At 43.2% G+C, this 27,984-nt stretch overlaps 1 protein-coding gene across 1 annotated transcript in view; it reads right to left on the bottom strand.

Annotated features, from left to right (window-relative positions):
• The window catches only part of LOC128845284 (protein mono-ADP-ribosyltransferase PARP14-like), a 34,983-nt gene extending 8,080 nt beyond the window's left edge, over nt 1–26,903 (bottom strand). The window contains exons 1-14 of the mRNA XM_054043743.1: nt 26,588–26,903; nt 22,127–22,266; nt 21,993–22,026; nt 18,579–18,827; nt 17,497–17,733; nt 13,946–16,236; nt 11,504–11,740; nt 11,007–11,228; nt 9,527–9,590; nt 8,572–8,721; nt 6,962–7,024; nt 4,943–5,110; nt 2,620–2,829; nt 1,919–2,527 (exon numbers count right to left, since the gene is read on the bottom strand). Of these exons, the coding sequence (XP_053899718.1) occupies nt 1,919–2,527; nt 2,620–2,829; nt 4,943–5,110; nt 6,962–7,024; nt 8,572–8,721; nt 9,527–9,590; nt 11,007–11,228; nt 11,504–11,740; nt 13,946–16,236; nt 17,497–17,733; nt 18,579–18,827; nt 21,993–22,026; nt 22,127–22,266; nt 26,588–26,774 (4,861 nt within the window). The 5' untranslated portion in view covers nt 26,775–26,903. The remainder of the gene's footprint in view (nt 1–1,918; nt 2,528–2,619; nt 2,830–4,942; nt 5,111–6,961; nt 7,025–8,571; nt 8,722–9,526; nt 9,591–11,006; nt 11,229–11,503; nt 11,741–13,945; nt 16,237–17,496; nt 17,734–18,578; nt 18,828–21,992; nt 22,027–22,126; nt 22,267–26,587) is intronic.
• Between the last annotated feature and the right edge of the window lie 1,081 nt (nt 26,904–27,984).

Raw genomic sequence — 27,984 nt, 5'->3', positions numbered from 1 at the left:
GCACATCAGTTGGCAGTTCCCAAGGGGGTTCCTGTGATCCAACCCGTCACAGTCAGGGGAGATTCCTGCAGGTGGGTCTGACCCAGCCCTAGGAGAGGCCCCTGCAGGGGAACAGGAGGTCCTGTCCCTGAGCAGCGCAGCCAGGACCAGCAGCTGGAGTCTGGCATGTTGAAGGAGCCCTTGGCCAGGGCTCCCCCAGCCCTGCCCCTCCCCGGCTACAGGCCCAGCACCCCGGCATTCGGGAGTTAAACGGGCCTTGGGCTGGCTGTGTGTGTATGGGAGAGTGACCACGGGAAACCCCCGCCAACCACGGCGCCCTGCTAGCAGTAGTACTGCCTTCAGAGCTGGGCACCTGGCCAGCGACTGCTGCTGTCCAGCTGCCCAGCTTTAAAGCATCGCCACCACCAGCAACGGCGCAGAAGTAAGGGTGGCAATACAGCGACCCCCCCCCCCCCAATAGCCTCGTGACTCCCCGTTCCATGACTCAGTTTTGGGTTGGGACCCCCATGGTCACAACACCATAAAATTTCAGATTGAAGTATCTGAAACTGTGAAATTCATTATTTTTAAAATCCTATGACTATGAAATAGACCAAAATCAACCCTGAGTTTGGTAGGACGCTACCTGTGAGGAAAGATTGAAACAATTGGATTTGTTTAGTCTGGACAAGAGAAGACTGAGAGGGGACATAACAGTTTTCAGGTACATAAAAGGCTGTTACAGAGAGGAGGGAGGAAAAATTGTTCTTCTTAACCTCTGAGGATAGGACAAGAAGCAATGGACTTAAATTGCAGCGAGGGCGGTTTAGGTAGGACATTAGGAAAAACTTTCTGTCAGAGTGGTTAAGCACTGGAATGAATTGCCTAGGGACGTTGTGGAATCTCCATCATTGGAGATTTTAAAGAGCAGGTTAGACCCATCCCTGACAGGCGTTGTCTAGATCAGGGATCAGCAACTCTTGACACGTGGCCCGCCAAGGTAAGCACCCTGGCGGGCCGGGCCAGTTTGTTTACCTGCCACATCTGCAGGTTCGGCCAATCACGGCTCTCACTGGCCACGGTTTGCTGCTCCAGGCCAATGTGGGCTGCGGGAAGCGGCGCGGGCCGAGGGATGTGCTGGCCGCCGCTTCCCGCCGCCCCCATTGGCCTGGAGCAGTGAACCGTGGCCAATGGGAGCCGCGATCGGCTGAACCTGTGGATGCAGCAGATAAACAAACCGGCCTGGCCTGCCAGGGTGCTTACCCTGGCGAGCCACATGCCAAAGATTGCCGATCCCTGGCCTAGATAAACTTAGTCCTGCCATGAGTGCAGGGGACTGACCTAGATGACCTCTCGAGGTCCCTTCCAGTCCTACAGTTCTATGACTCTAAGAAACTCAGTTTAAAATTGTATGCTGGCTTTCTGACACAGCTGCTGTTACATTTCAAACTAAAATTGCTAAGTGGAATCACTGCCAGTGGTAGGTAATGTCTAGCAACTGAAAATTTATGGCAAGAGATAAAGACTTATGCCCAGAAGTAAATCTATCTAGATTTTAGAAGCATTGCTGTTGGATGATTGAGAGAGCCTTTTTGGTACATCCTAAGAATTTTGATCAGTCCCTATTGGGAGATGTCCTATGTCCTCTTCAATTCTGAATTCTTTTTATCCTTTTACACTGGTATAAATCAGGGGTAACTTTACTGAAGTCAATGTTGTTACACTAGTTTTACACTAGTGTAAGTGAGAGGAGAATCAAGCTCAATATGTTTAAAAATATGTTCAGAATCATTAATAGTTTCTAAGAAAATAGACTAGCATTATTTAGAATTTTTAAATATATGAATGAAACTGTGTGTACTTCATCAGACTCTTCATGCAATAATAAACAAATTAATAATAAAGCTATGAAGAGCAGCTCAACAAAGCTTTAATTTACCTTCATCCTTTGGCTCACGCTGAATGGTTACAACTGTTCCTTGTTCATCTGTAGCACGTAGATTTTTCATGTCTACCTTGTAGTCCTTCCTGTGGAGTTTGATATTAATGTAAGTTTTTTTAGCTACTTTAGCATCCTCTAAGTGCATATTTGTCAGAGGGTCAAAGTCTATGAAAGGCATATTGTTTATGGAATACTTCCACTGTACTAAATTGCTAACAAGTTTTGCCTTTGATTGTTCTTCTTGGTTATCTTTAATACTTTTGATCATGTTTTGAATTTTCATGGAAGCTTCATAGACATCTCTAGTTATACCAGAAACTCTAACAAAAGGAGGAGTTTCCTTGGTTTCCACATGAATGGTAATATGTAGGCTTTTCTGGAGTTCACTTAGTTTCTTAGCTTCTGTTTCATCAAAACTGCCAATTAATTCATCTGGAATAACGTTGTCATACTGTTCTTTTAAAATCAGATTTTTTATCCAAGATTCAGTGGCTTCCACATTTTTTTGGCTTTCACCACAAATCTGAAATGTGGCTAACTCAATTTTCTTCTCCAGCACGAATCCACGTTTCTTTCCAGCAGGACGTTTTTTGCCCATTATAAGTGCTGTAATGAAGTATAAGGTCTGTAATTACTTAACTTTTATTTTAGAAAATATTTAATTGTATATACCCCTTTAAAAAACACTCACTACTCACATGTTAACTTAGAAAACCAGGATTCTGATGTTGGTGAAATTGTATCTCCTTCTCTTTTCTGCATACTTGCATAAAATACATTTTGCATCTCTGGCTGGAAGATGACTATTTTAATTTTTTTCACATGCTGGACTGCTTTTGTACTTGCAAACTCAACTATAGCGTCCATCATGTCCTCAGCTACCTTAGCTGGATTCCGCCCTGCCTGACCTGTAACAAATAAATAAAAAAAATACATATTTGCTGATGAACAGGATGTGAACTGAGATGGTCTCTATATCAAAGAACCTCTCTGCTCCCCACTTGTACTAGCTGAAGATCTTGTGACCAGTCCGAGCAAAAAAATCAAAGAATGTCTATTTTCTAAACTGCAAGCTGTCAGGGTAGAAACTGTCTTTGTTTGTATAGGGCCAAACACACTGTTGGCACTTAACACAATAAAGTAATACAATAATAATAATTAAAGGTAATCCCCCCAAGTCAAAATTGAGGTATATTGCACTGTTGCTATATCTGTGTTGTACTTGTTCTGTGGCTAAACACGGGACTTCATTCTTCATAATTACAACCGATAAATATGACTCTGATTTCCTGAAACATCCTTTTAAAGGCAACACAGTCTCATTCTTATAATGAAGTCAGCATAACCAGATATGAAACAGTTTGAGGAAATAATATATTGTGAAAAGAAAGTTACTTTGAGCTCTTAAAGAGAAACCTGGCTCCAGTGTTTTTCTGGTTGCAATCATTAGCTGACAGGCTGCAGACTCTGAAGATGTCATTCTCTGTCTTTCTCTCCAAAAAGATCCATATTACCAACATCCCTGCTAAAGTGGGGATCTTTTGATGCCATAACTGAAACAAGAGCTATTAGTCTGCCACTTTCATAAAGTATAATTTCACTGACAAATGGATATAACACATTTCTATAACAATACTAACAGCTTTTAACTGGACGAGAGAATAATATATAGGATAAGCCCGAAACTTAAGATGAGGAAAATTGTAAGTCACGCATGGACTGTGAACACTGTATGGTTCCTACAAAGTGTCCAAGCCAATCCCAAAACGTGTGATGCAATGTAAAGTAAATGCAATGTAATATATACATGTACATAATGGAAGGGGGTTTCTGCATTACTTTGGATGTGTGGTATATCCTGTACCTACATTTGAGTTAGTATACTTTTGCTTTATGCCAAATGAAGGAACCTGAGTGACAAGAACTGAGTTCTTGGGAACCGTGTGGAAGAGGTCTTAGAGGCTACCCTAACAGTTCTGAATGTCTCGCTTTTTTACTAACATGTGGCCCAATCCTGCCACTCTTACACAGATAATCCTGCTCATGCTAACAGTTCTGTTGAAGACAACAGAATTACTCATTTAAGTAAATGTTACAGGGGTTTTTTAAATGACACCCAGAGTGTTCATTGACATTTAAAGTTACCATTTAAATATATTCCTAACAGGCTGACTAAAACCTATCTACTATCTTGGAGAAATATTCCGCAAAGCAGAAATATTGTAATGCAACATGTTTTTCCTGGATAATGTCATATTAGTGTCAATGTATAATTTAGAGCTGGGGAAAAATTTTCATTTTGGGGGGCTCTGAAACTACTTGCAAATTTGGGTTGAATTTGGTGAACTGATTTTTTTTCCCCAAAGAAGTTGTAACAGATTGTTTCAGCCATTTAGAAACAAAACATTTTGACTTTTCCTTTCAAAATGGCGTGTTGTTTCAAGATATAGCTAATGGGAAAAAATGGGTGAAAAACAACACAAAATGAAATAACCAAAAAAATCATTTGGGGCCAAACTAAATGTTTTATTCGACACAAAACAATTTATTTATTTTTAATTTTTATTTTGGCAAGAAAAAAATCAGTTTTGGTTAGAACAAAACTGAATTTTTTTCCAGAATTTAAAGTTCTGCCTCTGAAAAAGTCAACTATTCACTCAGCTCTGGTATCAATAATTGGCACCTCCCTTAGCCAGGTGACTGTACATTACCGCATGCTTTTTCAACATCTCTCCACTGAATACAGCCCCTCGGCCATACAGTTACCTGCCAATGTTGTCTATAGCAAGCCAGCTGAACCAGGTAGTTAGGCTACTTTCGGACCAGAATATGCTTCTGCTGAAATCAGTAAGAGTAGTGACAGGCCTTCGGAGGCTAATACCATATGGATACATGCTATGCAAATCAGTAATTTTAACATGACAGTTTTAAACCACACTGTTGGTATGACTGTGTGTGTAAACTTACTACAGTGATCTTGATTTTGCTTTTCCTTTCAAAATCTACTAAGAAAAAACAAACCTGTTCCAATTGCTGGAAAGGCGACAGATGTGTACTTCCTCAGTTCACACTCCTGGAGCACTTTAGAGACCAGAGCTTTAATATCTTTCTGATGAACGAGGTGAATAATTTTATTGCACATCAGTTTTCCACCTTGTGTGGTTATAAAGCCACTGTGAGGCTGCAAGGCTGGAAGACAGAAGAAAAAAATATGACCCACAAAATGAGATCAACACTTTATAATAACAAAGGACCAGACCCTCAAGTGAAGTGTACAATGGAGCAGTTCCAATGTCTTTAATGGAGCCATGCTGATCTACACCAGATGAGAATGTAGCTTCTGGATATAAATTTGCCTGGTATTTGCAAACAGGAAAGTGGAAAGCAAATCTATCTTGAATGTTTTATCCATTCAGGGTCTTGACATTCCACCAGCTTTATCTGGTTAATGTTTTCGCTGCTAACATTCTGCTTTTAAAATTTCTTTAAGCTGATATCTTAAATCGGGGGTGAACTTCGTATGTGCTCAGAATTTCCTGTTTTGCTTATGACTGAAATCTGGGTGCTCATCAAATAATAGTTTACAATTTAACACAAGCTACCTTTTAATGTACACCTCTACCTCGATATAACGCTGTCCTCGGGAGCCAAAAAATCTTACCGCGTTATAGGTGAAACCGTGTTATATTGAACTTGCTTTGATCCACGGGAGTGCGCAGCCCCGCCCCCCCGGAGCACTGCTTTACCGCGTTATATCCAAATTCCTGTTATATAGGGCCGTGTTATATCGGGGTAGAGGTGTATATGAAATTTAAGTAATTGTATTTGCATTATCAACATTTCTTAAAATGTGTATCCATGGAATGTGCACAATACCTCTGCATGAGAAACCCCTTATCTTTATTTATGTCATTTACCTCCAGAAATCTCTATTTATCATTTTTCAGATAAGCTGACAGACTAAAAAAAGAGCCCATGTGATTTTAGGGCTATTGCAAGGAGGCTAAGGCACATGTAATAAAATCCTTTAAAAGTCCAAAAAACTGATGGACTCATGAGTACAATGGTACAAATAGCACTACTATGCAGAAAGGCAAGAAATTGATTGTGAGATTATGTGCTTCTCCTACTAAGTGCAGAACACATTCAACTCCCATTGGCTTGGGAGTTGAGGGCAAGGCACTCAGCACCTTGCAGGATCAGGCTAATAAAGGGAGAGAATCCACAGATTTGTCAAAAGTGAAAAAATATGAAGCAAAAGGTGCAATACTGGAGCTGAACTGCCAGAACCATGGGGGCGCTATTTCATTTTGTGATTCAGGATGTGCACTACGGGTTTTTCTTGCACTAATCGATGCCAACCACAGTTGGCAATGGTTTAATTTCGGCACTGGTTTGGCAGAATCCAAAGACTGTAGAAGAGCTCACAGACACAGTACCTACTGGGTTACATCATTCAATTAACAATCGTGGACTTCTGAATACAAAAGCAGAGACACTGATAGTATCTAAGAGACTGATCCTGTACACACTGAAGTCCGTGGCAAAGCTCCCATTGTCTCATCCAGGAGCGGGATCAGTCCCAAAATTGCTATTGCCTCAATTCAAGAAGGTACGTCAAGCATGTGCCTAACTTTAAGCAGGTAAGTTTAAGTTACATGAGTTTAAAGTGACTGAAGCCAATGGGCCTCTTCAAATTCTGAAAGTTAAGCATGTGCTTAAGTACCTTCATGAATAGGAGCCTACGGTTGCACTACTTCACATGTACTCCTTAGGATCAAATAGCCTTTCTCTTCCAAATTATCTTCCTTTTGCAAAAATAATGTGGGTGCCATGAGAGCAGGGTTTAAAAAAAAAAAAAAAAAAAAAAAATTAATAAAGCCAGCACAATTTCATTTAATGTAATGTGCTTTCCTATTATAATTATATGATCCAACTGGGGGATTGTAACATCATGAATAAGCATAAGCAGCCATTTAAATTGTGGAAAGAGCAGGTATACTAATAACGGAATCAAATGGAATATATGTTGCATCATACCAAGCATATTACATTCTAGTTTAACCTGGGGTCCGGCAGCTTCCATCACTGCTTTGAAGACACCTTAAATAAATGAGAAAGCATGTCAGTTCACTAAGTCAGTTTAACTGCTGTTACCCAAAAATCACATCACACCTGTATGAAAACTCTCATAAACCTTAGAATAGCAGGGTTGGAAGAGATGACCTCAGGAGATCATCTAGTCCAACCCCATGCTCAAAGCAGGACCAATACCCAACTATTTTTTTTTTTTGCCCCAGATCCCTAAATGGCCCCCTCAAGGATTGAACTCAAACCCCTAGGTTTAGCAGGCCAATGCTCAAACCACTGAGCTATCGCATACTATAGTTTCATGCACTAACAGCCAAATTCTGCATTCCTTGAATAGCCAAAACTCGCATGGGGCCACATCCTACAAGATGCTGAGCCCCACCAATTCCCATTGTGTTCAGTTATCTGCATAACATCTCATATTGCCTGCAAAGAATATACTCCATTTATGAATTAACTTTATTTCATAGCTCTCTTGGTTGACAGTACATCAGTTACCAGGCTACATTACCTGACAGATTGTCTCTTTCTCTGTGTCATGCTGCTACTGCTGGGGTCAGCAGAGATGTTCAAGTTGAAGCCCCCTTGACACAAATGAGTGAGGGCTTCTGGCAGGGTGTTTTCTGTGTGGGGTCCTCGACTTGGAACTGACTCACCTCCATGGAATGCCAGAGCCTAAGTTTGTGAACCTTCTAGGCAAGGGGCAAGGCCCATCTTATTTCTTAGGCTCCTGAGGAGGAGGGCAGACTAAGTGTTGGCAGGGCGCGGTGAATGTTAATTTACTTATTGGCAGTCCTTTCTATTACCTGGCCCATTGCATATATTAGCTAATTGGCCAGGCCCCCAGGAAGCAGAATAAGCACCTACCAATATATTTAGAATTTTTGTGGGGGAAATCAACATTACAGCATAGGATAGAGAGAGGGAGAACAAGAGGGTTGTCTCTTCAGGCGGCTCTGACTTATGCCCGGGTACCAACCCAGCATATCAATCACCCAGGCTCAGAGAAGCACAAAGATGGCTTGATGTCACCTTTGCCACTCCACTCTGCTTTAGACTGTGCGCTCACGAGCAGCAACTGACAATGTGGGCCACTGTGTCAAAAGAAATCACAAATAACTGTGTTGGGTTACCCTGATATTATTTTGTGTCATGAGGTTGTATTGCTATGAGTTAGCATTGCGCTTCTATCTTGAAACATCCCAATGCAATGTCAGGACAGCACTCAGCCATTATTTATTAGCTCTCTTCAATTCTATTACACGAAGAGGCTCTCAAATGCTGCAAAGCTGGGTACCACTGGTCTAAGTGATACTTTTCACAATGGAAAATTACCATTGGGAATAGCACTAACATTGGAGAACCACAGCCCAGAAATGAAAGGACAAGACCGATGGCCTTTAACGTAACAAATTAACACAAAGCGCAGACATTTGCCACCCCACTTTTCCAGTGTGAAAAAAAACTTTATAAAAGTTTTGCATATTGAAAACGCTCCCTCCATTTCCAATACGTGGCAGTGAATTTATCATTAAATTCATGTATATTCAATAAAGTACCTGACTTGGCATTAAATGATGAATTTGATATGTTTACAATCACATCTGTATTTTCCTTGGTGATATCTCCAGTTGCTACCTGGAGTGTAATCGAACCAAACTGCATTTCATGAACTCCCAGTACCGGGGTTGAAACATGCCCAAAGGAAACTGCAAGGAAAATAAAAATACATTTAAGAGTGGTCTGTCCTAGTAAAAGTGCTATTCCCTTGAGCTTATGTATGCTTTGTAAGTTCAGTACAGAGTTCACAGATTGGGATCCCCAGACATAAAGTATCCTCTTTGACTCCAATATTCCCTAACCCAGATTTTTTACTGTTGCTTTCTATTATTCAGTCCATAGGACCCGGGAAACAGAGAACTCATTCAGTTTAAATACCGTGGATACATTAAATGCTACTCCCATTGATGTTGATGCAATTTTGCTATGAACTTCAATGGAAGAGGGAATAGGTTCTACATTCTCCTGAACGAATTTCTGGTGTTGCGTGCTGTTCACTCACATACTGTGCTGTCAGCATTTCCCTCCTGCAAATTAATAAATGGAAAGGAACTACATCTGCTGGATACCTTTGTGTGGACCATTCAAGTTACAGAGGTAAGGGGGTAATCTTCACAGATGGCCTAAAAGGGCACAAAGGGAAATGATGCTGTTGAGAGCCCTTGGTTGGCTGCTTGTGTAGCATGTTATCTGTGGTTCGCTTGGCACGGTGCATCTTTATGATCCCAGCAACCACTGCAATCTATCGGTATAGTACTAGTGGATTCTCCTCCATGTAGTAAGGTTGGCAGCATCCCTGAAGAGCAAGAATGTCACCATAACAAAATATTTTCTCCCCTGAGTTTTTCCCCTCCTGGGTTTAGGAATGTCAGTTCATTAGACTATGTTACGTCCTGGTGACATTCTCCTGCCAACTGCGTATTTATAAAACCCAATCCAAATAAACAACCTTACTTGGACTCGATGATGCAGCCTGGAGATTCCCATTGGTCCTAGATTCTAGTTCATCTGTAAATGCCTAGAAATAGAATCAAAGGTACTGCAGACAAGGTTTCAGAGATTTGCCCAACAGAGACAGATTCAAACCTGGCTAGTCTCATAAGTAAAATTAACAGCTATGTATCTGCATGCACATAATGTTCACCTTACAGCAGAGTCTAAGTGTCAGTGGTGGTAGTAATGGGAAATTTTGTGGAAACAAGGTGCTGGTAGTTGCAGGTATTTTTACTACTGTGTCACCTAGAACTGCTCTGAGCAGGGTTAGAAAATACAGTATTTAAAATGCCTACAACCCTGGGAATCTCGTCTACATTAATACAACATTTCTACCAGTAGTGGAGCTGAGCCAGTAATAGCAAAGGGGAGAAACATTTTGGGAGCCTAATGCAGACTGAACCTTAAAATCCTGAGCCTACTGAAAAACTTTACACTGCTAAGCAGTTACTTTGTTCTGAATTGGTTAGCTGCTTTTTGGCACCGTCTAATGCCATCTAGTGCAGCACCTGTCACTTGCATGCAGAAGCACTGGTGCTTAAGAAGTCTGAGTGGGGAATCAGGTTTGAAAATCAGGAACCTCAGTTCGGAAACAATGTTGAATATATGCACATTATATTCATGCGTACACAGAGTAAAGATACACACATACAGGTTTTCTGAATTCCTCTTCCCCAGAGTTTTATTACTGGCTACATATGAAAGAAAACAGGATTTTTTTATTTTTTGGTTTAGGGGTCATTTGCTTATACTCCACTTTAAGTCAAAAGTCATCTGTTTGTGACATCACAATTGATTGCTATGGAAACAATTATACTGTCACCTGCAGAAGATAATGACTACCTGAGGAATAAGCAGAAGGATCTGATTAAACAAATAATCTATTATCATACAAATATCTCTATTAATAATGAGCAAAGGAAAACAACCAACAAAAACAGAAAACAAGTGGTATACAGGAGAAAGGTTTCTCAAGAGGGTGAAATGCTGGTCCCAGTGAAGTCAATGGGTAAAACTCCTTTGACTTCAGTGGCATCGTGATTTCACCCAGCATGTTTTCAGATTTCTATGAGGAAGCAGCTGATCTTTCAGAGCCCAATCCTGCAATCCTCACTTAATGGGCCAAATCCTAAGGTCCTCACTCACTTTTCACTAAGTCTTCACTAGGGCAAACTCCCATTCAACTAAACCGGAGTTTGCCCGAGTAACGATTTCAGAATCCAAAATATTGAGATCAACAGCACCTCTCTCATGAACATGGATGTCCCATGTAAGGGTCACAGGATCAGGCCCACTGAGACATCAGTCTTAACCTGTCACTAAAATAATTTATAATGAATATAATAAATTAGGCCTTTAAAAACATTATAACTAAATCATATTGATAATAAATAACTAAAAGAGTGCGTAATAGGAAAAACATTAACATGAAAGAAATTACCTGAATATTATCTGTATCTCTTGGATGCAACAGAAAATGAACTTCCTGAAGAGACTTCAAGTTGTGGTTACTACTGAATTTGAACACTTCATCAAACATTAATTTAGCAACAACGGGTTTAGGAAACCCAAACCCGCCAGTCCCGATTGCTGGGAACGTGATTGAACGTAGAGACAGCTCTTCGGTTTTCTTCAGACATTCTTTGACTATGTCTTCTAGGTTCTGTATAAAAAAAACAGCAATATTTGTTTCTGTCAACATGGTCTTTATTCTTTAATCCCAAACAGCGTCTGTTGGTCCTAAAAAACCCACCCCTCATTATTAAACATGCATCACACACCTTGAGGTCATTCAAACTGAAATAAATGCAGCTGATACTCCCTGCTCACTACTATGTAACTTCAATACAGGATCCACATTAAATCAATTTGCATGTTAAATGAGGAGCACCTTCAAACAAAATCAATGCTCTGAAGAAAATTTATAAAGACCGTTACCGTCATGGCACCGCCTCTTCCTTGATCCCATACAGGAACAACAGCATGGAACAGAAAGCTGCAGGCCAGATTACATCCACTTGTGTGGAACACGGACCCTTGAGTAGGTACTTGTCTTTGGCTTTCTTCATTGAACTCTAGCTGGAGCGTTGGTCCAGCCTTCTGCAGCAAACTTTGAGACAGTGGACCTACACCAAGCCGCAGATCCTGGCCAACACTGCTTACGATCACGTCCGTCTGAAAGAAAAACAAAACAAAAATATTTCAAACAGGATCTTAAATGGAAGTGTTTACTAACACCAATAGACTGTGTAAGTAACACACACTGCAAGAGGCAATGTGTTAACACAGACATGAGGTTCTCAGCAAGAGCTCTGCATACTAGGTATATAGAGGTGTCAATTCATCATGGGAGTACAGGAATCCTGCACTTTGCTTCTTGACATTCCCTGCAGCATTTTCTAAATTCTTCTGGGAAGAATTTCTGTTGTGCAGCTACTCCTTCCCAGGGCAGTTTCCCAACAGCACCAACAGAAGAAACAGCTGCACCAAAACGAAACTGAAGCAAATTTAGGCCAAAACACTTATGCCCTTGAGTAAGGCTACGATTTTGTCATGGACATTTGTAGTAAAAGTCAGGGAGAGGTCACAGGCAATAAACAAAAATTCACGGAAGCCATGACCTGTCCCTGACTTTTACTACAAATGTCCATGACAAAATGGAGAGGGAAGAGAGTCCAGCACTCTGCCCTGCTGTGGCTGGGAGGTGGGAGGGACCCCAGCCTGTGGTGGCTGGGGAGCTGCGGGGGATCCCTCCGCCTGGGGACTAGGGAGCTCTGGGGGATTCCCCCTACAGGCAGAGGAGCTACAGGGAACCCCCGCATCTACGATGGCTGGGAAGCTCCAGAGGTCCCCTGCACCAGCGGCAGCTGAGGAGCTAGGGGGGACCCCGCCCACGCCTGCGGCAACTGGGGAGCTCTGGGAGATTCTCCCGGTGGCGGCAGCAGCTGTGGAGCTGCTGGGGGTCCCCTGCCACCCATGGGGCTGGGGAGCTCTGGGGGATTCCCCCCCCCAAGGAGGCTGGGGAGCTGCAGGGGATTCCCTCCCCTCCCCCCACCACGGAGGCTGGGGAGCTCCGGGGGATTCCCCCCACTCGTGGGGACTGGGGAGCTGCAGGGACCCCCCGCACCTGCTGCAGCAGGCGTACCCCACAGCTCCCAGCCACCACAGGAGGTGGGGGTACCCTGCAGCTCCCAGCTGCTGCGGGCTGAAGTCCCGGAGGTCTGCGGAAGTCATCGATTCCATGACTTCCGCGACCTCCGTGACCAAAGCATAGCCTTACCCATGAGTTATGTCTCTGATGTCACATACACCTGTAACCTTGGGGCTCTTCTCCCTCCCCACAACTGAGATGGGACAGGATGCTACTTCTCAGAAAAGCAATATCCCAGAGATAAAACTTGGGTGGTAGAAACCGAGGCAGTCTGTTTGCATCATAAAGACACAGTAAAGAGCAAAACCCACAATTTTTTGTTTTGTAGTTCCCCATTAACATTAAATACAGAGGAATTTTTAATGGGTTATTGGGTTAGCTAGGGCTGTTACTGCAAGAGAACTTACAAATATAAAGCTTTCAAAGAGAGCAGCCAATAGCCAGTGCAATAAGACCACACTTTATGAAGGAGCACCACAACTGGCTGCGGTGAGTCAGAGAGGGGATGTTTAATTAAAAAGAAAAATCAGGGGCTATTAAGATGTACAGACTACTGAGATGCACTTGGAGCCACTAGTATAAAAAACAAACACTAAGGGTGTAATAAGGAGTCACAATGGACTAATCAAAGGCACTCCAATTAAGCCAGTCTGAAATGCATCAGCTGAGCTCTGGATAAGCAGAGAGTGTGAAAACCAAAGTGCAGTTAGTTCAGGTTTCCAACCTACTGATCCAGCCTTCAGCAAAAGCAAATTAAGCAGCTGCTTCTGGTCTTGCTCTTTCAATACTCCTGCAAGTTGTACAACTCAGACTCAGCACCATGGCCTTCCCCAGTGGAGGCAGAAGGGAAGGAAACTCCCAGGACACCCCTGTACCCGCTTTCTACAAACATGATTCTACAGTAGCAAGACCAGAGAGGATGGCACCTCATGGCCTGGATTCCCTTCTTTCAGCTTGGAGCACTATGAATAACAGTGTGAACCCTTCTAACGTCAATACAGTTTGTTGAAAAGGCCAATTATTTTGTATGTTGACTCTAGACCTAGATGTAAACGTTGTGGCGTGGGTCCCTCTCCCATTTATTGGTTTAATTAACACACTATGTGTGTTTCATTATAGAATACTGATTTTAGACATCAAGTTAACCTAGTATCTTCTCATTTCCCAGTTAACTTTGAGAAAAATCTTTATATGAAACTGAGTAATATCTGATAAATTAAAACACCTACTGTAGCATCCTGAATGTCTCTCTTCTCCAGTATGACACTCAGACCTTCATCCGTTGTTACCATCTGGAGACCCTTTCTGTTCTGAGCACCTCTACTTTCTCTGGGCTGGTGGCCTGTTTTGGACTGAGGCAATAAACTGAGTTGGGGTGATTTCTCTGTGAACACGTCTTTCAAGGCATCAGTGAGAACCTGAACTGTTTTTTCTGTAAAGTCCACGAGATGAATCTCCTTCAGGCAGCTTTCCCCTGGAGAATCTTCTAAGGTTTCCTTGATGGATTTTGCAATTGACTGTGCACACAGTTTTAACGGAAATCCAAATATCCCAGAGCTGATAGCAGGGATGGCTATGGAATGATGATTGTACGTTTCAGCCAGCTGTAGGCTTTCCTTTATTGCTCTTTTTAACAAGCGCACGCACTTTTCTGGTTCGTGATCCCTCCACCTGGGCCCAACAGCATGAATCACCTGTTTACATGGGAGGTTCCCAGCATCTGTAATAACAGCACGGCCAGGCTGCAAAGGGCCTCGTTTCCGCACAATATGGTCACATTCTGTTTGTAGTTCTGGCCCTGCAGCTTTTAAAAGTGCCTCAGCAAGACCACCAATATGCTTTAAGTCCTCATTTGATGCATTCACCACAACGTCAGCTGGATGACTGCACAAATCCCCTTTATAAACTGCTACTACAACTCCATCTTGCAGGATCATTTTACAGCGGAGCTGTTTTGTCGTATCTTTACCGGTTTCACCATCTTCTCTTTGTTCTTCTCCATCTTCTTGCAGCCTGATCAGACAGTTAAATTGATGCTTTACCTCACTAACATACAAGCGTTCTTTGTCTCTGAAAAATGCTTTGGCACCCGGTTTATCAATTAACACATTTGTAGAATATAGTGAAGATAGAATTTGTTCAATCAGGTGGATGCCCTTCAACACTTCTACCTTTGGTCCACTCAGGGAAATACTTTTACGTGAAGTCTGTGTGCCAAAATTAATTGTCACATCTTTCTTTCTCAATTCATGACAAACGTGGGATTTTTCCTTCTCTATGAACTGTACAACTGCCACAGACTGAACTGGGATTAATTTTTGCACCTGTGTGTTTCTATCTACAAACTCAGAAAGCTTTCGATAAGCTTCTGCTACAGCTTTAGAATAACCAGCAATAACTACTTTCTGATCTCCTTCCAGAGGGAGCAGGTCATCCATTATTAGGGTTTCCTGGGATGCATTATATGTCTTGTACAAGATGCTAGTGAGTTCCCTCCATTCTCTCTTTTTGATAACTTCTCGGTCTTCCAGAGGAATGCATTTATAGTCTAACTCTGTCTTCATTCGTTCTTCTGCTTCTAAGAGAACTTCAGGAGAGTCTCCTACCAGCAGTACAGTATCATTCTCAAGCTGATAAAAGGCATTGACTTGATTTGTCACAAATAAGCTCTGTGACAGAGTTTCATTATCAATGTGCTGTAGGAACTGGAAAATCTGAGGATGAATAGTAATTGACTTCTGTGCCATGTTCTGCACCTTTTCCAGTATGTCACTTTTGACTTTATAAACTTCTGCAGCTACTCCACATAGGCCAATTGTCTTCTTTGCATCATCATAAGAGATCTTTAAGCATGGGTACTCCTTGTAAATATTCTTCTCCAGCCCAGCATTGTGTAAAATTGCATACTTTCCTGGGGGAACTGACATAGTTATTTCTATTTTTTGCTTTTCCCTTTCTGTTTCTCTCACAGCATTTTCCATATGTTCTTTCAGTTCTTTCTCCACATCCTCCACAGCCAGCATGTCACCTGCTATGATAGCCATTTCCTTAGAAATGTCAGGTATGGTCAACACATGGTCCGTCGCCAATCTGTTTTTTATGGCTTCCCAAACCACTGCATTTACTTTACACTTACTAGTCTTGTACTTTGACATGACACAAGAGAACTCAGTGGAAACATCCTCTTTCCAAGTCCCAATCAACTTAATCATTGACCTTCTCTGTTTAGACAAAGTTGCTGAAGGACACAATGTAATTTCTGGATATGTACATTTGGCTTGGGGCCATTTTAGCTCACAATGGCAATTTTCCATTTCCTGGTTTATTTCTTGGATTAGTCTATCATGGCTCTGTAAAAACTGCAAGATGTAAGGATCCACTGGGATTCTAATTGGTTCTGGCATCTTTATTAGTGGTCTCTTCTCTCCATAAAGAGCTGTACCCAAAGAACTGTAGTATGGATATACAGAAATTGGTGTTTGATCAAGGGAATGCTGCTTTCCCAAGACAGTGTTCAGATCTAAAAATTAAAATATAGAAAGAATTTCAATAAAAAATTTAAAAAATCAGCCTGAAACGCTATTAAATAGAATAACAATTTGTCTTTTGTGTCTATTTCTGTGTTTTTTGGCTTCCAAAACACTATTTTCAGAGGGGTGGAGGAATCAGGATTCTGTTTTCTATTTGTTTCATTAAGTACACCCGGGCATTATTTAACTTCACAGTTATGCTTTACTATGAACCCTTATTGAGAGATGGGCATGGAAGGGTGCCATATCAAAAGGAGGAGCAAATATTTCTTATTCTAAACTTTATCAAAAGAACTCTTGGTCCACTGCTCATCCAGAAAGTTATGTCAATTTTGGGGCATTTTCCAGCCATTGTAAATGGGATATAGACAACGCAAAGGAAAATGTGATTGATGAAAGTACAAAAAGTGCCATTACCATGAGCCAGGTTATACATCAAAGTCTAACATACTGAAACTTCTTAAGTAATCATTTAGCTTATGACAAAAATAAGTCACTTACCTGAGGTCTTCAATTAAAAGTCAAACAAAATTATTCTGGAAACCTTGGGACTCTGAATGCAGGGAGTTATTTATTGGAGGTGACCCTAACACTAGAATGGGGCATTGGTTTCATGCTGATTCAAAGGAAACATTGCAACCTACTGAATCATCACCACTTAGACATATCCTGTCTCAGATGCAGAAGAAATTTGACCCTGCTTAGCTTATGAAATCCAAACAGATCACAGCTCAAAGTGGTTTAAAGAACCTGCTTTCCCTATTGTCACATATAATAAAACTACGGTGAAAAACCATGGATGTGTTTGTATTAAAAACAACATCAGAGAGTCATCAATCCATTCATAACAGAGATATTAAAGGTTATATAAAGATAACACAGGATGGAATGGTTCTGGAACCCTGAACAGGCAACAAATACACAAAGGTATTTCTAGTGAACCAAACCATGAGATTCTACTTAATTCTTATTTAGATATAAACTTTCATTGGGTCAAGTTCTGAGATGCTGAGAACCTGCAAGTCACACTGAGGCCAATGTTGAGTAGAGGTTGCACAACACCTCCTGGAAAGAACTCAGAACCTTGGAACAGGGCTTAAGCACTTTACTTTTATGACACCAAACCTGACCTGGGTCTCTTAGTAGTAGTGTAGCCATTTACTTTCAGACACCAAGATGGTTAACCATTTTCTAAGAATATCATGTTCATTTTCTAATGAAAAGAAGTACTGAAAGTGAGACAGTATTACCCTTGTGATCACAAAATGTAATGATAGCTGACTTCTCCTCACGGAAATGTTTAACATCTAATACTGGGCCACCTCCATTCTTTGGACTTTCAAAGTAGATCGTTATATAATCTTTAGGAACATTAGATGGTATGTTTTCAGCCTTGATGCTTTGTGTCAATTCAAGAAGTCTGGCAGTAATTTTAAAGTTTTTCATTCTGTTGTTTTGGGCACATATGTCCAAAAATTCCATGGTGTCTGAAATCAGAAAAAAGGCATTCATGAAACATTTTTTACTGTATCATTCGTAGGGCTCAGCTATGATTTCTGCAATAGTACTGAGTGGGGTTTGGTTCTGTTTACACTTGGAATGAAACCATTTTCAGCACTGGGCAAGTTTTCTAATGTAAATACCACTGTGTTTGTGACAATGAATTCCCCAGGCCAATTGTGTAATAAGGTATTTATTTATTTTGTAATACATTATTTCCAATAATTAGTTTTAAATTAATTGTCTTTCAATTTCATTGGCTGTCCTTTTGTGCTTGTATTATATTTCGTATTTTTGTATTTTGTTCTTGTAAAATAGGAGCACGCAATTTACTTTCTCAATACTATTCACTATTGTATTTCTCTGACATGTCTTCTATTAATCTCGTCTGCAAGATAAGTAGTTCTAATCTTTTTAATCTCTTGTCATATGGAAGTGTTTCCATACTGCTCATATTTTCAACCCATCTCTGGACTCCGTCCCCTCCTATCTTTTCTGAGATGGAATGACAAGAATGAAACACAGCACTCCAAGTGTGGTTGCACCATCAATTTATGAAGTTGGCATGATAATATTTTCAATATTATTTTCTCTCAAAATCTTTCTACATCCTCACATTCTGGTTGCCTTTTTGATGATAGCTGCACACTGAGCAGATGTTTTCTGGGATCTGTCCACGGTGGTACCCAGGTCTTTTTCATGAGTGATTGTAGTCAATTTAGATCCCAATTTACTATTCAAATTTCTTTTATGGCAATTCTTTATGTATTAGGGGTTGGCCACCTTTTAAAACTACACATAAAAATTACTGTCAGTGTACATTCTGTCTTACCTATACTTTTTATAAAGGTAACTACAGCTGCATTTATTTCAGGTATCATTTCCATGCTGAAGTCTTTGTCTCCCAATAAGCCACTGATAGTCTCCAACAGCATAATTAACATGCATTCTGTGACAGACTCTTCTATATTTTCAAGCACAAGTAGAGATGAAGCTGTTTGGGGGTGTTCTTGAATATTCTCCACATGGCGTGCACTATTCTGCACTGAATGTTCCTTTCTTCGCAAGACTTCCTGCACATCTAGTTTGACAGAAGTACAAATAAAAGGATGTCACTGGGTTACACAGTTGTACACACTCAATACATTTCATGGGGTAAAGATATTAGGGCAAACTCAATATTATTTTACGTTCTAATGTTTTAAATTTTTTAAAACTTTCATTCTGTTTCTTCCTCTTAAAAGGACTCTTGCTTTCTCTTCTGAAAAAAGTAAAATGATTATGTGGACAAAAGCGTTGCTTAAGTTACTGTACACTGTAAAACATCAAAGGGTTGTCAGACCTATCTACAGGAAAATCACCTACAGGAATAGAGCCTCATCCACCACATCTGATAAAATGTCGAAAGCATACTACTCCCAAGGGCATTCTGCGCCAAAAAAATTAAAATTCTGTGCACGGTATTTTAAAATTCTGCAAATTTTATTTGTCAAATAAATGTGGAGGCTCCAGCATGGCACTGGGGAGCACAGGCCACTGGCTGCACAGAGGTGGGAGATCACTGTGTAGCTCCCCGCCCCTTCCCCAGGACATGGGCTCAGCGTTGAGGCTGCACCCAACCCTGACAGTGCAAGGATCTGACCTGTCCCTGAAACACCCCAGGACCCTGCCCCTGTGTGTGGGCAGGCAGGCTCAGCAAGGCAGGATACAAGTGTAGAGAGGCTTAATGTGGGGGGATCCAGGTATGGGTTGATAGGATTCTGTGGGGGGCAATCTGGGTGCGGGCGGCTCAGTGGGGGATCCACGTGTGCGGGGGGGTGGGTGGATTTGGATGCACAGGGGCTTGTTGGGGGTTCTTGGTGCAATGGTAATGGGACTCTGCGGGGCAGCCAAGATGAAGGTGGTTGAGGCTCAGTGGGGTGTGTGGGGATAGAGCTCGGCAGGGGGGATCTGGACATGGGGGAGCTCAGTGCAGGATCCAGATGCTGGGGGAATGGGGCTCAGTGGGGTGGGGATCCAGGTGCAGCTGGTTGGGGCTCAGTAGGGGGGATCTGGATGCGGGTGGCTCATCAAGGTGGTCCAGGTGCAGGGGGAATGGAGCTCATCGGCGGGCTTCTAAGTGTGTGGGGGGGTGAGGCTTGGCAGGAGGGTCTGGGTATAAGGGGGTCTGGATGCATGGGGGTTGGGCGGATGGGGGAGCAGCTCCCTGTACAGGGATCCCTCTCCCTGCAGCTGAGGAGCGATGGGGAAGCGGGGGGTGGGGGGGAAGAGTGAGTTTGCAGCGCTTCCTACAGCCGGGGGAGAAATCTGCAGGTGGGTCAACCCGGCCCAAGATGCCATGCAGGGGAAGAGGAAATCCTGTCCTCCCTAGCCCTGCTGTGACTAGCAACTGAGGCTAGTGTAGGGTAGGAGCCACCAGCTGGGTCTTCCCTGCCCCACCGTGATTTACCTCTCTGCCGGCTGCCCTGGGTATCTGAAACATACTGCTGGAGAAGGTCGCATGACCGCTCTTGTGGCTTCCCTTTGCTTCCCTGTCAGAAAGTCATTTTTCTGTAGGGAAGCAATTAAATATGCAGGGGACATAAATTCTGCGCATGCGCAGAATTCCCCCAGGAGTAAGCACACGTAAGCATAAGCTGAAGATGGGCTTAAGATATAAAACATGACTGCAGATCCAAAGTTTGGAGGTTTTTAATATTTGGGGTTATTTGGGGGCCCATCTCTAGCATGAACTAATACACCATAGATGCTAAATTTAAGTACCCATTGTTAGAAGCAGGGAAGAGCTAAGAAAAGAAGCACTGAATAAACATTCAGATAGAGGCAACTATTTACTGCTATAGTTTATTGTAATGTCTAAAATAGGATTGAAGTTAAATTTTGAGAAATCAAAAATGTCTATAAAAGTAATTGTAACAACAGAAGAATTTCCTGGTTAACCTAACTTCCTTAACCTGAAGACTGAACATTATTTTTTCACTGGTGATGATCATTTTTGCTGTCCAAGACACTATTCTCTAGACCAGGGGTCGGCAACGTTCGGCATGCGGCTCGCCAGGGTAAGCACCCTGGCGGGCTGGGCCAGTTTTATTTACCTGCTGACGCGGCAGGTTCAGCCGATCGCGGCCCCCATTGGCCGCGGTTTGCCGTCCCGGGCCAATGGGGGTGGCGAGAAGTCGTGGCCAGCACATCGCTCGCCCGCGCCGCTTCTCACTGCCCCCATTGGCCCGGGACGGCGAACCGCGGCCAGTGGGGGCCGCGATCGGCTGAACCTGCCGCGTCAGCAGGTAAATAAAACTGGCCCGCCCCGCCAGGGTGCTTACCCTGGCGAGCCACGTGCTGAACATTGCGACCCCTGCTCTAGACCACACATTGAATGAGAAAGTTTACCAGAGTTCTGCTGGGAAGGGGGGGTCTAAGTAAGCTCATTAACATATTCATGAGATGTATCATTTTTCATAGCAACATTTGAAGTTATTCCTTTATAGTTCTGCATTCTGCCGGCAACAGGATCTTCCATTGTGTCTTTTCAAGTTAGTATCACAACATGTGACTACACAACCTGACCCGAATACATGGGCATCAATGTAACTATGCCATAGAACCAGGAAATACTTGCAAGCACCATATTTCTGTACAAGAATCTTGAAACTAGAGGTATACAAAGATCCCACACCTAAGCTTAACTTTTTCAATGCTTGTCCTCCACGGCTATTGTTCTTCCATTGGCATCCCATTGAAACAAATGGAATATGAAAGATAGTTTTGGATGTACCTGATAACCTGGTTCATTGACCAGACAGGTGGTGTGTTTTACCTAGTCATGCCTAGAATTTTCAGTGACAGTCAAGATATTTAAGGGACACACCATGACTATTTAAACCTTGAATGAGACAGGTTCATAAAAAGTAATGGGAAATTATTAGTTTCAAGAGCAAGTTTAGCTTACTGAAGTTGTGTTTTCTGCACAGGGAGGAGAAAAGTGTCATAATAAAGTCTCAGGGTTTGAGCACTCTCAGTAGAATTGTGGTATAGGCACTTGCTGATCATGTCCCAGATATTCCTGTTTCTCAGCCACCTATCTTTCTGACCAGCTTCTGAAGCCAAACTCAGAGAGATCGTTCGGAACTCCCTACAGAAATACGGGTCAGTGGTGAATGAGAAGTTTTACCTCTAGCACCAACATTTTCATTTTATGAAGAACCATACTGTTATTCTATGTACTATATTATGAAGAACACTTTACCTTGCTCCTGGGCTTTGCCTGCTGTCTTTAAAGCCTAAAAATAAAATGACAGTAGAATATTAACGAATGACCTGATGCTCCTGCTATTGCTTCAAAGCTCTGGATGCTGCGGGTTCAAGTTTGTATTTATTTACCTGTTCGGGATCCAACTCTTCCTGAAACACAGCCTCTTCGGTTGCACCTGTTGTTTCCGGCCACGTGACAACCAGCTTTAATCCTCCTTTTTCTGGCAAATCGAGCTCATGGGTCTTTTTGTCAAGAACTCGTTGCCTCACTAAAATACAAATAAAGAAAACGTATAACCTTGGTAGAAAGGATGGTTTGTATGTAAGTCTATGCGGCACTCTTATATCCTAATACTAGGTGACATACTCCTCTCCACTGAACACGGTAAAATATAACTAACGTCCAATAATCACATGAAAATATTTTTAGGCTCATGGCACGAATGTGACACATACTGAAATTTGCTCAGTCAGACCATGTCATCCCTTGTTTGGCCCAACGGGAGCACAAGTTCATTTCAAGGCTCTCTCATTCTCACAAAATCTTTCTCTGGTAAATTTACCTTGCCAGTTCTGCAATTTTGATCAGGGTGCCTTGATCTTAAGAGCTGTAGAAAGTCAGAGGTGTGGCAGCATACAGAGTTATATAAAATATTAGCTTTACATAAAATACTAGCTTTGTTCATTTGTAGAAGAGTCATGAGAAGAGCACAAATATATAAACACATTATTATTTATTAGGTATATTACCCTCGTCGCTATTTATATTTGGTAATGCTCAGTAAAACCAGTTAGATGGGGGTCCTAATGCACTGGGTGCTGTGCAAACACATAGTACAGGAGTGGCCAACCTGAGCCTGAGAAGGAGCCGGAATTTACCAATGTACATTGCCAAAAAACCACAGTAATACGTCAGCAGCCCTCCCCCCCCCCAGTGCCTCCCACCCGCCAGCAGCCCCACCAATCAGCACTTCCCCCTCACTTCCCATGTTTCCCGCCCGCCACAATCAGCTGTTTCATGTGCCCAGGCTTGGGGGAAGGGGTGGAGTGGGGCAAAGCAGGGGATTGGCAGTGAGCACTCCCTGGCACATTGGAAAGTTAGTGTCTCTAGCTCCAGCCCTGGAGTCGGTGCCTATGAAAGGAGCCGCATACTAACCTCTGAAGAGCTGCATGTGGCTCCGGAGCCGCAAGTTGGCCACCCCTGACATAGAGGGAGATAGTCCCTGCACTAAAGAACATTGATCATAGGCCCCAGTTATGCAAACACTTATCTAGGTGCTCAGTTAGATGTATGTGAGTAGTCCCATTGGCTATGATGTTTGCCAAAATGTTTGCAGGAATGGGGCCTAAAACTTTAAGCTCTTCAGTGTAGTGACTGTCTCTTACCATATCTGCAGAGAACCCAACACAGTGGGGCCCCAATCTCACTGGCATGTCAGGGCACTACCCTAATACTAATGAGATTACTTGCATAGGTGCTGGAATTAGAGGTGCTGGGGGTGCTGGTTTGAAGTGGTTTCCCTCAGATACAGGGTTTACAGTTTGGTTCAATGGCTCTCAGCACCCCCACTGTACAAATTGTTCCAGCCCCCCTGACTACTTGTGTGCAGAAAGTTAAGCATGAGTATAAATGTTTGCAGGATTAGAGTATCAGGTGGATCTAGTTCCTGCATTATGAAGGGGAACCTGTCACAGAGACTTTCCATTGTGCATACCAACATAAATGTCATGAGATCAATCCGGACATACCAGAGGATTAATCTATCCTCGATACCAGATACTGATTGCGCCATGAAACCTGAATATGTTTACTTTCTTGTACACCATTTTTGAACCATTGGCTCCATCTAGTGGATTTTCTGTTTTTTGTCGGGTTTTGTTTTTAAGGCTTGTTCAGCGTCAAAGATACATATTTGGCAGATTTGTGGTACGGACAAATGAATGGCCTTAATCAACATAAAAATTATAAAAAGAAAAAAAGAATTACTTGTACCAGGAGGTCTGAGATCTACTAATCTAACATGTGTGGGATGGGGAAAATGGACATATAGATGACACCCACTTTTCCATTCAGGAGCTATGAGTCAAATCGTTTACAGGAATATGTTCTAAAGAGAAGAAGCTTGTAATAAATAATAAGATATTACGTCAATATAGCACTTTCATCCCCAGTGCTTTACAGAGCTTGGGGCAGGCTGTCAGTGCCCCTAACATGGCCACGCAGGGGAGTAAGGTTTATTTCCACACCTCTGTGCAGCCTGGCTGGATCATTGTGAGATTGGTGCTGTGAGAGCTGGCTCTGTGGGACCAATACTCCCTCCCCCAGCCCTCAAACATGAGCATGCGCATAGGGAATGGTAGAGAAAGGCAGGGAGTGGGGACTGAACCAGCTCCAAGGCCCCACCCCCTAATATAATGACCAACAGAGCTGGGCTGACATAAACAGGAAGTAAGCTGCACCTTGCTAAAGGCTGCAATAATTTAAGTACTCCATTCTCCAAGTCACAATCCTTCCCAAGGAAGAAACATTTCACCCAGTCCTGCAATGCAGCCACTTCTGGGTGGCATGCAGGAACTCTTTAACAGCATAGAGCAACACTAACCAACAGCTTGCTGACTTCAAAATAATACCTCCGTCTGAACTTATTTTTACCTATTGATACAAAAGAGTTTTCTTTTTATAAGTTTGCTTAAATTGTGTATTTGGCAGCACTTTGTGTATAGTAATGTTCTCTGTTTCTCCAGTTCCAGTGGGAGATGTAATTCATCAATAGGAGAAAATATTTTTAAAATATAAAAATTTGCAAAAGCCAAAAATTGGCCGGGGGACTCAAAAAGTACACGTAATATCCGAAACTACTTGTAACCTATTTTGTTTTTTAAATCACTAGATTTTGATCATATCCCTTTAAGGACAGAGGAGGAGACTATCCTATTTAATGAATCAATGAATCAACAAGGCAAATTTAAGTTAAAGAGAAGGCAATTACACTGAGGCATTTGCCCAGGAACACAGGGCTGGTGTTGCTATTACTGCAACACTCCCCTAACTCTAGCAAAAATGCCAAGGAATCTTTAATGGTCTCAAGATGTCATCACCTCATTTTTATATCCCATCTGAAGGACAGCAGGGCTGGTTCCCTACTGCCTTTCATTTTGTGTGCTACTGTGCAAAGTCAGTACAAAGTGGCAACATCATACACCCATTTTGCACAGGCATATGTGACTACAGAGTGCAAGGCCCTACCCAGCATCTCTAACAGCACTGGACCCCTAGCTACTATGCAGAGATACTGGCATATAACAACCTCTGAATGCCACTTATTGAGGAAGAACGTCGCCACCTGAATTACCAGCACTGCTTCCCAAGTCAGGCGGCTTTCCAAGATGGAGGTCTTTCATCCAAATACTGATAAAGCCCAGTGCTGTCCAGCTTGTGAGATCTAACACAACCAGATGTGATGTGAACAGCAGAGAGGTCTAAGTGGCACAGATTCCAGTCTCTCAGTGAAATAGCAAGAGAAGATTAACGTGACACAGGCAGACTGGTTACCAGAGCCGGAGCCAGGATCTTTACACTGCAGGTTTCTAGCCCTGCAGCCGCCCCACAAGCCTGAGTCAGCGGACACCGGTCAGCCACGCATATGTAACTGCAGTGTAGACATACCCTTACCCACAGTTCAAAAGAAAGTGTACAGGCATGGATATTATTTGCCCATTTAGGATGGGAGCTTAAACATGTATTTAAACCCCAATGAAGTCAACAGGCCTCAAGCACATGCTTACAAGTTGAAGATTTTCCTGAATCAAGGCCTCCATGAACTGATGACATTATAGGCATGTCCATGAGGGGTCGGCAGATATAAACTACAATTGTGAGGATAATTATATGAGGCCACTACAGGCCACGCCTTTTCTGTGCATTGGTAAATTTCACCAGAGAAATTGACAAAGTACAGAGCTAGAACTTGAAACATTTCCAGTACTGGAAAGTTGTTCCAGCTTTTCCTGAAGAATCCTACTAAAAAATACAGGAAATCCTCACAACACATGCTCCCAACATAGACTGATTTTTACATTTTATCCTTCCAAAAAACAAAAACAAACAAACCAAGAGCTTGCAGGGGCCTAAGTGGACCTTAGACCCCAGCGGAAAGTTGCCCCCAGTTGAAATGGTGCCCCTGCCTCTCTAGAGCAGTGGTCTCCAAAGTGGGGTGCGCAGGAGGATCCTTGGGGGTGCCGGGCAGTTCGGGGGGGGGGGGGAGTATGAGCAGCTTTTTTCTTTATTGTTTTGCTTCGGCGCAGCAGGGGCTGCATGCTCAAAAAATTTTTTTACTGATAGGGGTGCGCGATCAAAAAAGTTTGGAGACCACTGCTCTAGAGCACCATTCGGTCACATCCAACTTGGATGGGGCCAAATTGGAGAGACATTCCCTGGGGCGAGGGAGCGGACCTGACACACTCACTTTTGCCCGGTGCCCCGTGGGCCCCTCACTCACCCGGACCCCGCAGGGTGCTGACACACACATTCTGATCTGACATTTGTTGCTCAAACTACATACAAAGCAAAGCGAACCCCCCCCCCCTTACCTTCCTCCTGGGCGAAGCAAACCAGGACCTGGCCGGGCCGCTCCTGGATCTCGCACTCCCCCCCTCCGGATTTCTTCCCGCTCTGGAAGTAGCACAGGAGTTTCTTCCTCAGGTTCTTGGGGAGCCCCGAGCCCCCCCAGTCCCCCTCCACCAGCAGCGGGAAGGGGCACTTCGCCTCCCCGGCCATGACCAGTTGTTTCCGTCTGGCCTGGGCTGGTCTCCGTCTTGCAGCAGGTCCAGTTTCACTTTCATTTCTCCGCACCGGATTCCCCTCCCCGAGTTTCTTTTTCTTGGCTGCGGGGCGGGCAGAAGGCAGAGCCGGTGACCAAACGTGCTTCGCGCTGACACAGCAGCAGCCCCCGCCCCAGGGAAGCCAAATCTTCCTCTGCTCCTGTCCTCACCTGTCTCCCCGCAGGCAAACGCAATAACCCTCCCCCGCGCCACCCAAAGCTCCTACCCAGGGCAAACACATGTCCCCTGGACCCCCGCCTGGCCTTATCCCTTCCCTTCCTGCAGTCCCTTCCCTTGCACCCCTCAGTCCCTTCCCCACCCACCAGACATACCACACACACACACCGAGGTGTCCTAGTAAAATGTGTTATTTAGCAGAGAAGATCTGCCTGGATTGTGCAGTGTAAGCAACGAAACGACCTTCAGAATATGGTGAAGCCAAAAGAGAGTGAGGGGCTGGTGTGTATAACTTTTTACTCTGGCAAAGAAATACAGCTTCTCACTGTGCCCAGGGAAAGCCGTCTCCCCCATGTTGTGTCCCTCCCTTTGCCAGTGCAGCCCTACTTGCCACTGTTTTTGTAGTGTCATTTACACAAAATAGCCCAATCAGGGAGGAATAGTGTACAAAGTGCAAAGTGAATAAGTATACAAGGCAAGTAGCTGGTTACTCTATAATCTGCAGTGATATATATCATGTCCATCTTTGATATTCTTCTGCAGCGCAAGGTCTGGTCCCTGGGCAGGGGAATTTCCAATACACACCCTAGAAAGTTGCATCACTTCCTTCTCACTATGATAGAGAAGAGATGTTTGTCTTTATGAAGCTGTTATTACCAGTTGGGACTTCTAGGCCTCTTGCTGGGACCAGCCCTCTGGTGGAAAATGCATGTGAGGTACGGGGTGACCAGATGTCCCGATATTCAGGGCTTTTTCATATATAGGCACCTATTACCCCCCCCACACACACACACACTGTTCCGATGTTTCACACTTGCTATCTGGTCACCCTAATGTGAGATATGAAACTACTAGAAGTGTGGGAGCCCAGCCAAGAATCTGAGAGGACACAGAGGTCATATAAAGCCACCTTGCTTCATCCTCTGACCCAAACCAGTGGTTCTCAACCAGGGGTATGTGTACCCCTGCCGGTACGCAGAGGTCTTCCA

This window comes from Malaclemys terrapin, chromosome 11, assembly GCF_027887155.1.
Source record: "Malaclemys terrapin pileata isolate rMalTer1 chromosome 11, rMalTer1.hap1, whole genome shotgun sequence".
In the NCBI taxonomy this organism is placed as follows: domain Eukaryota; kingdom Metazoa; phylum Chordata; order Testudines; family Emydidae; genus Malaclemys; species Malaclemys terrapin.
Note: the sequence above shows the minus strand (reverse complement) of the source record. Positions and strands in the feature narration are given on the sequence as shown.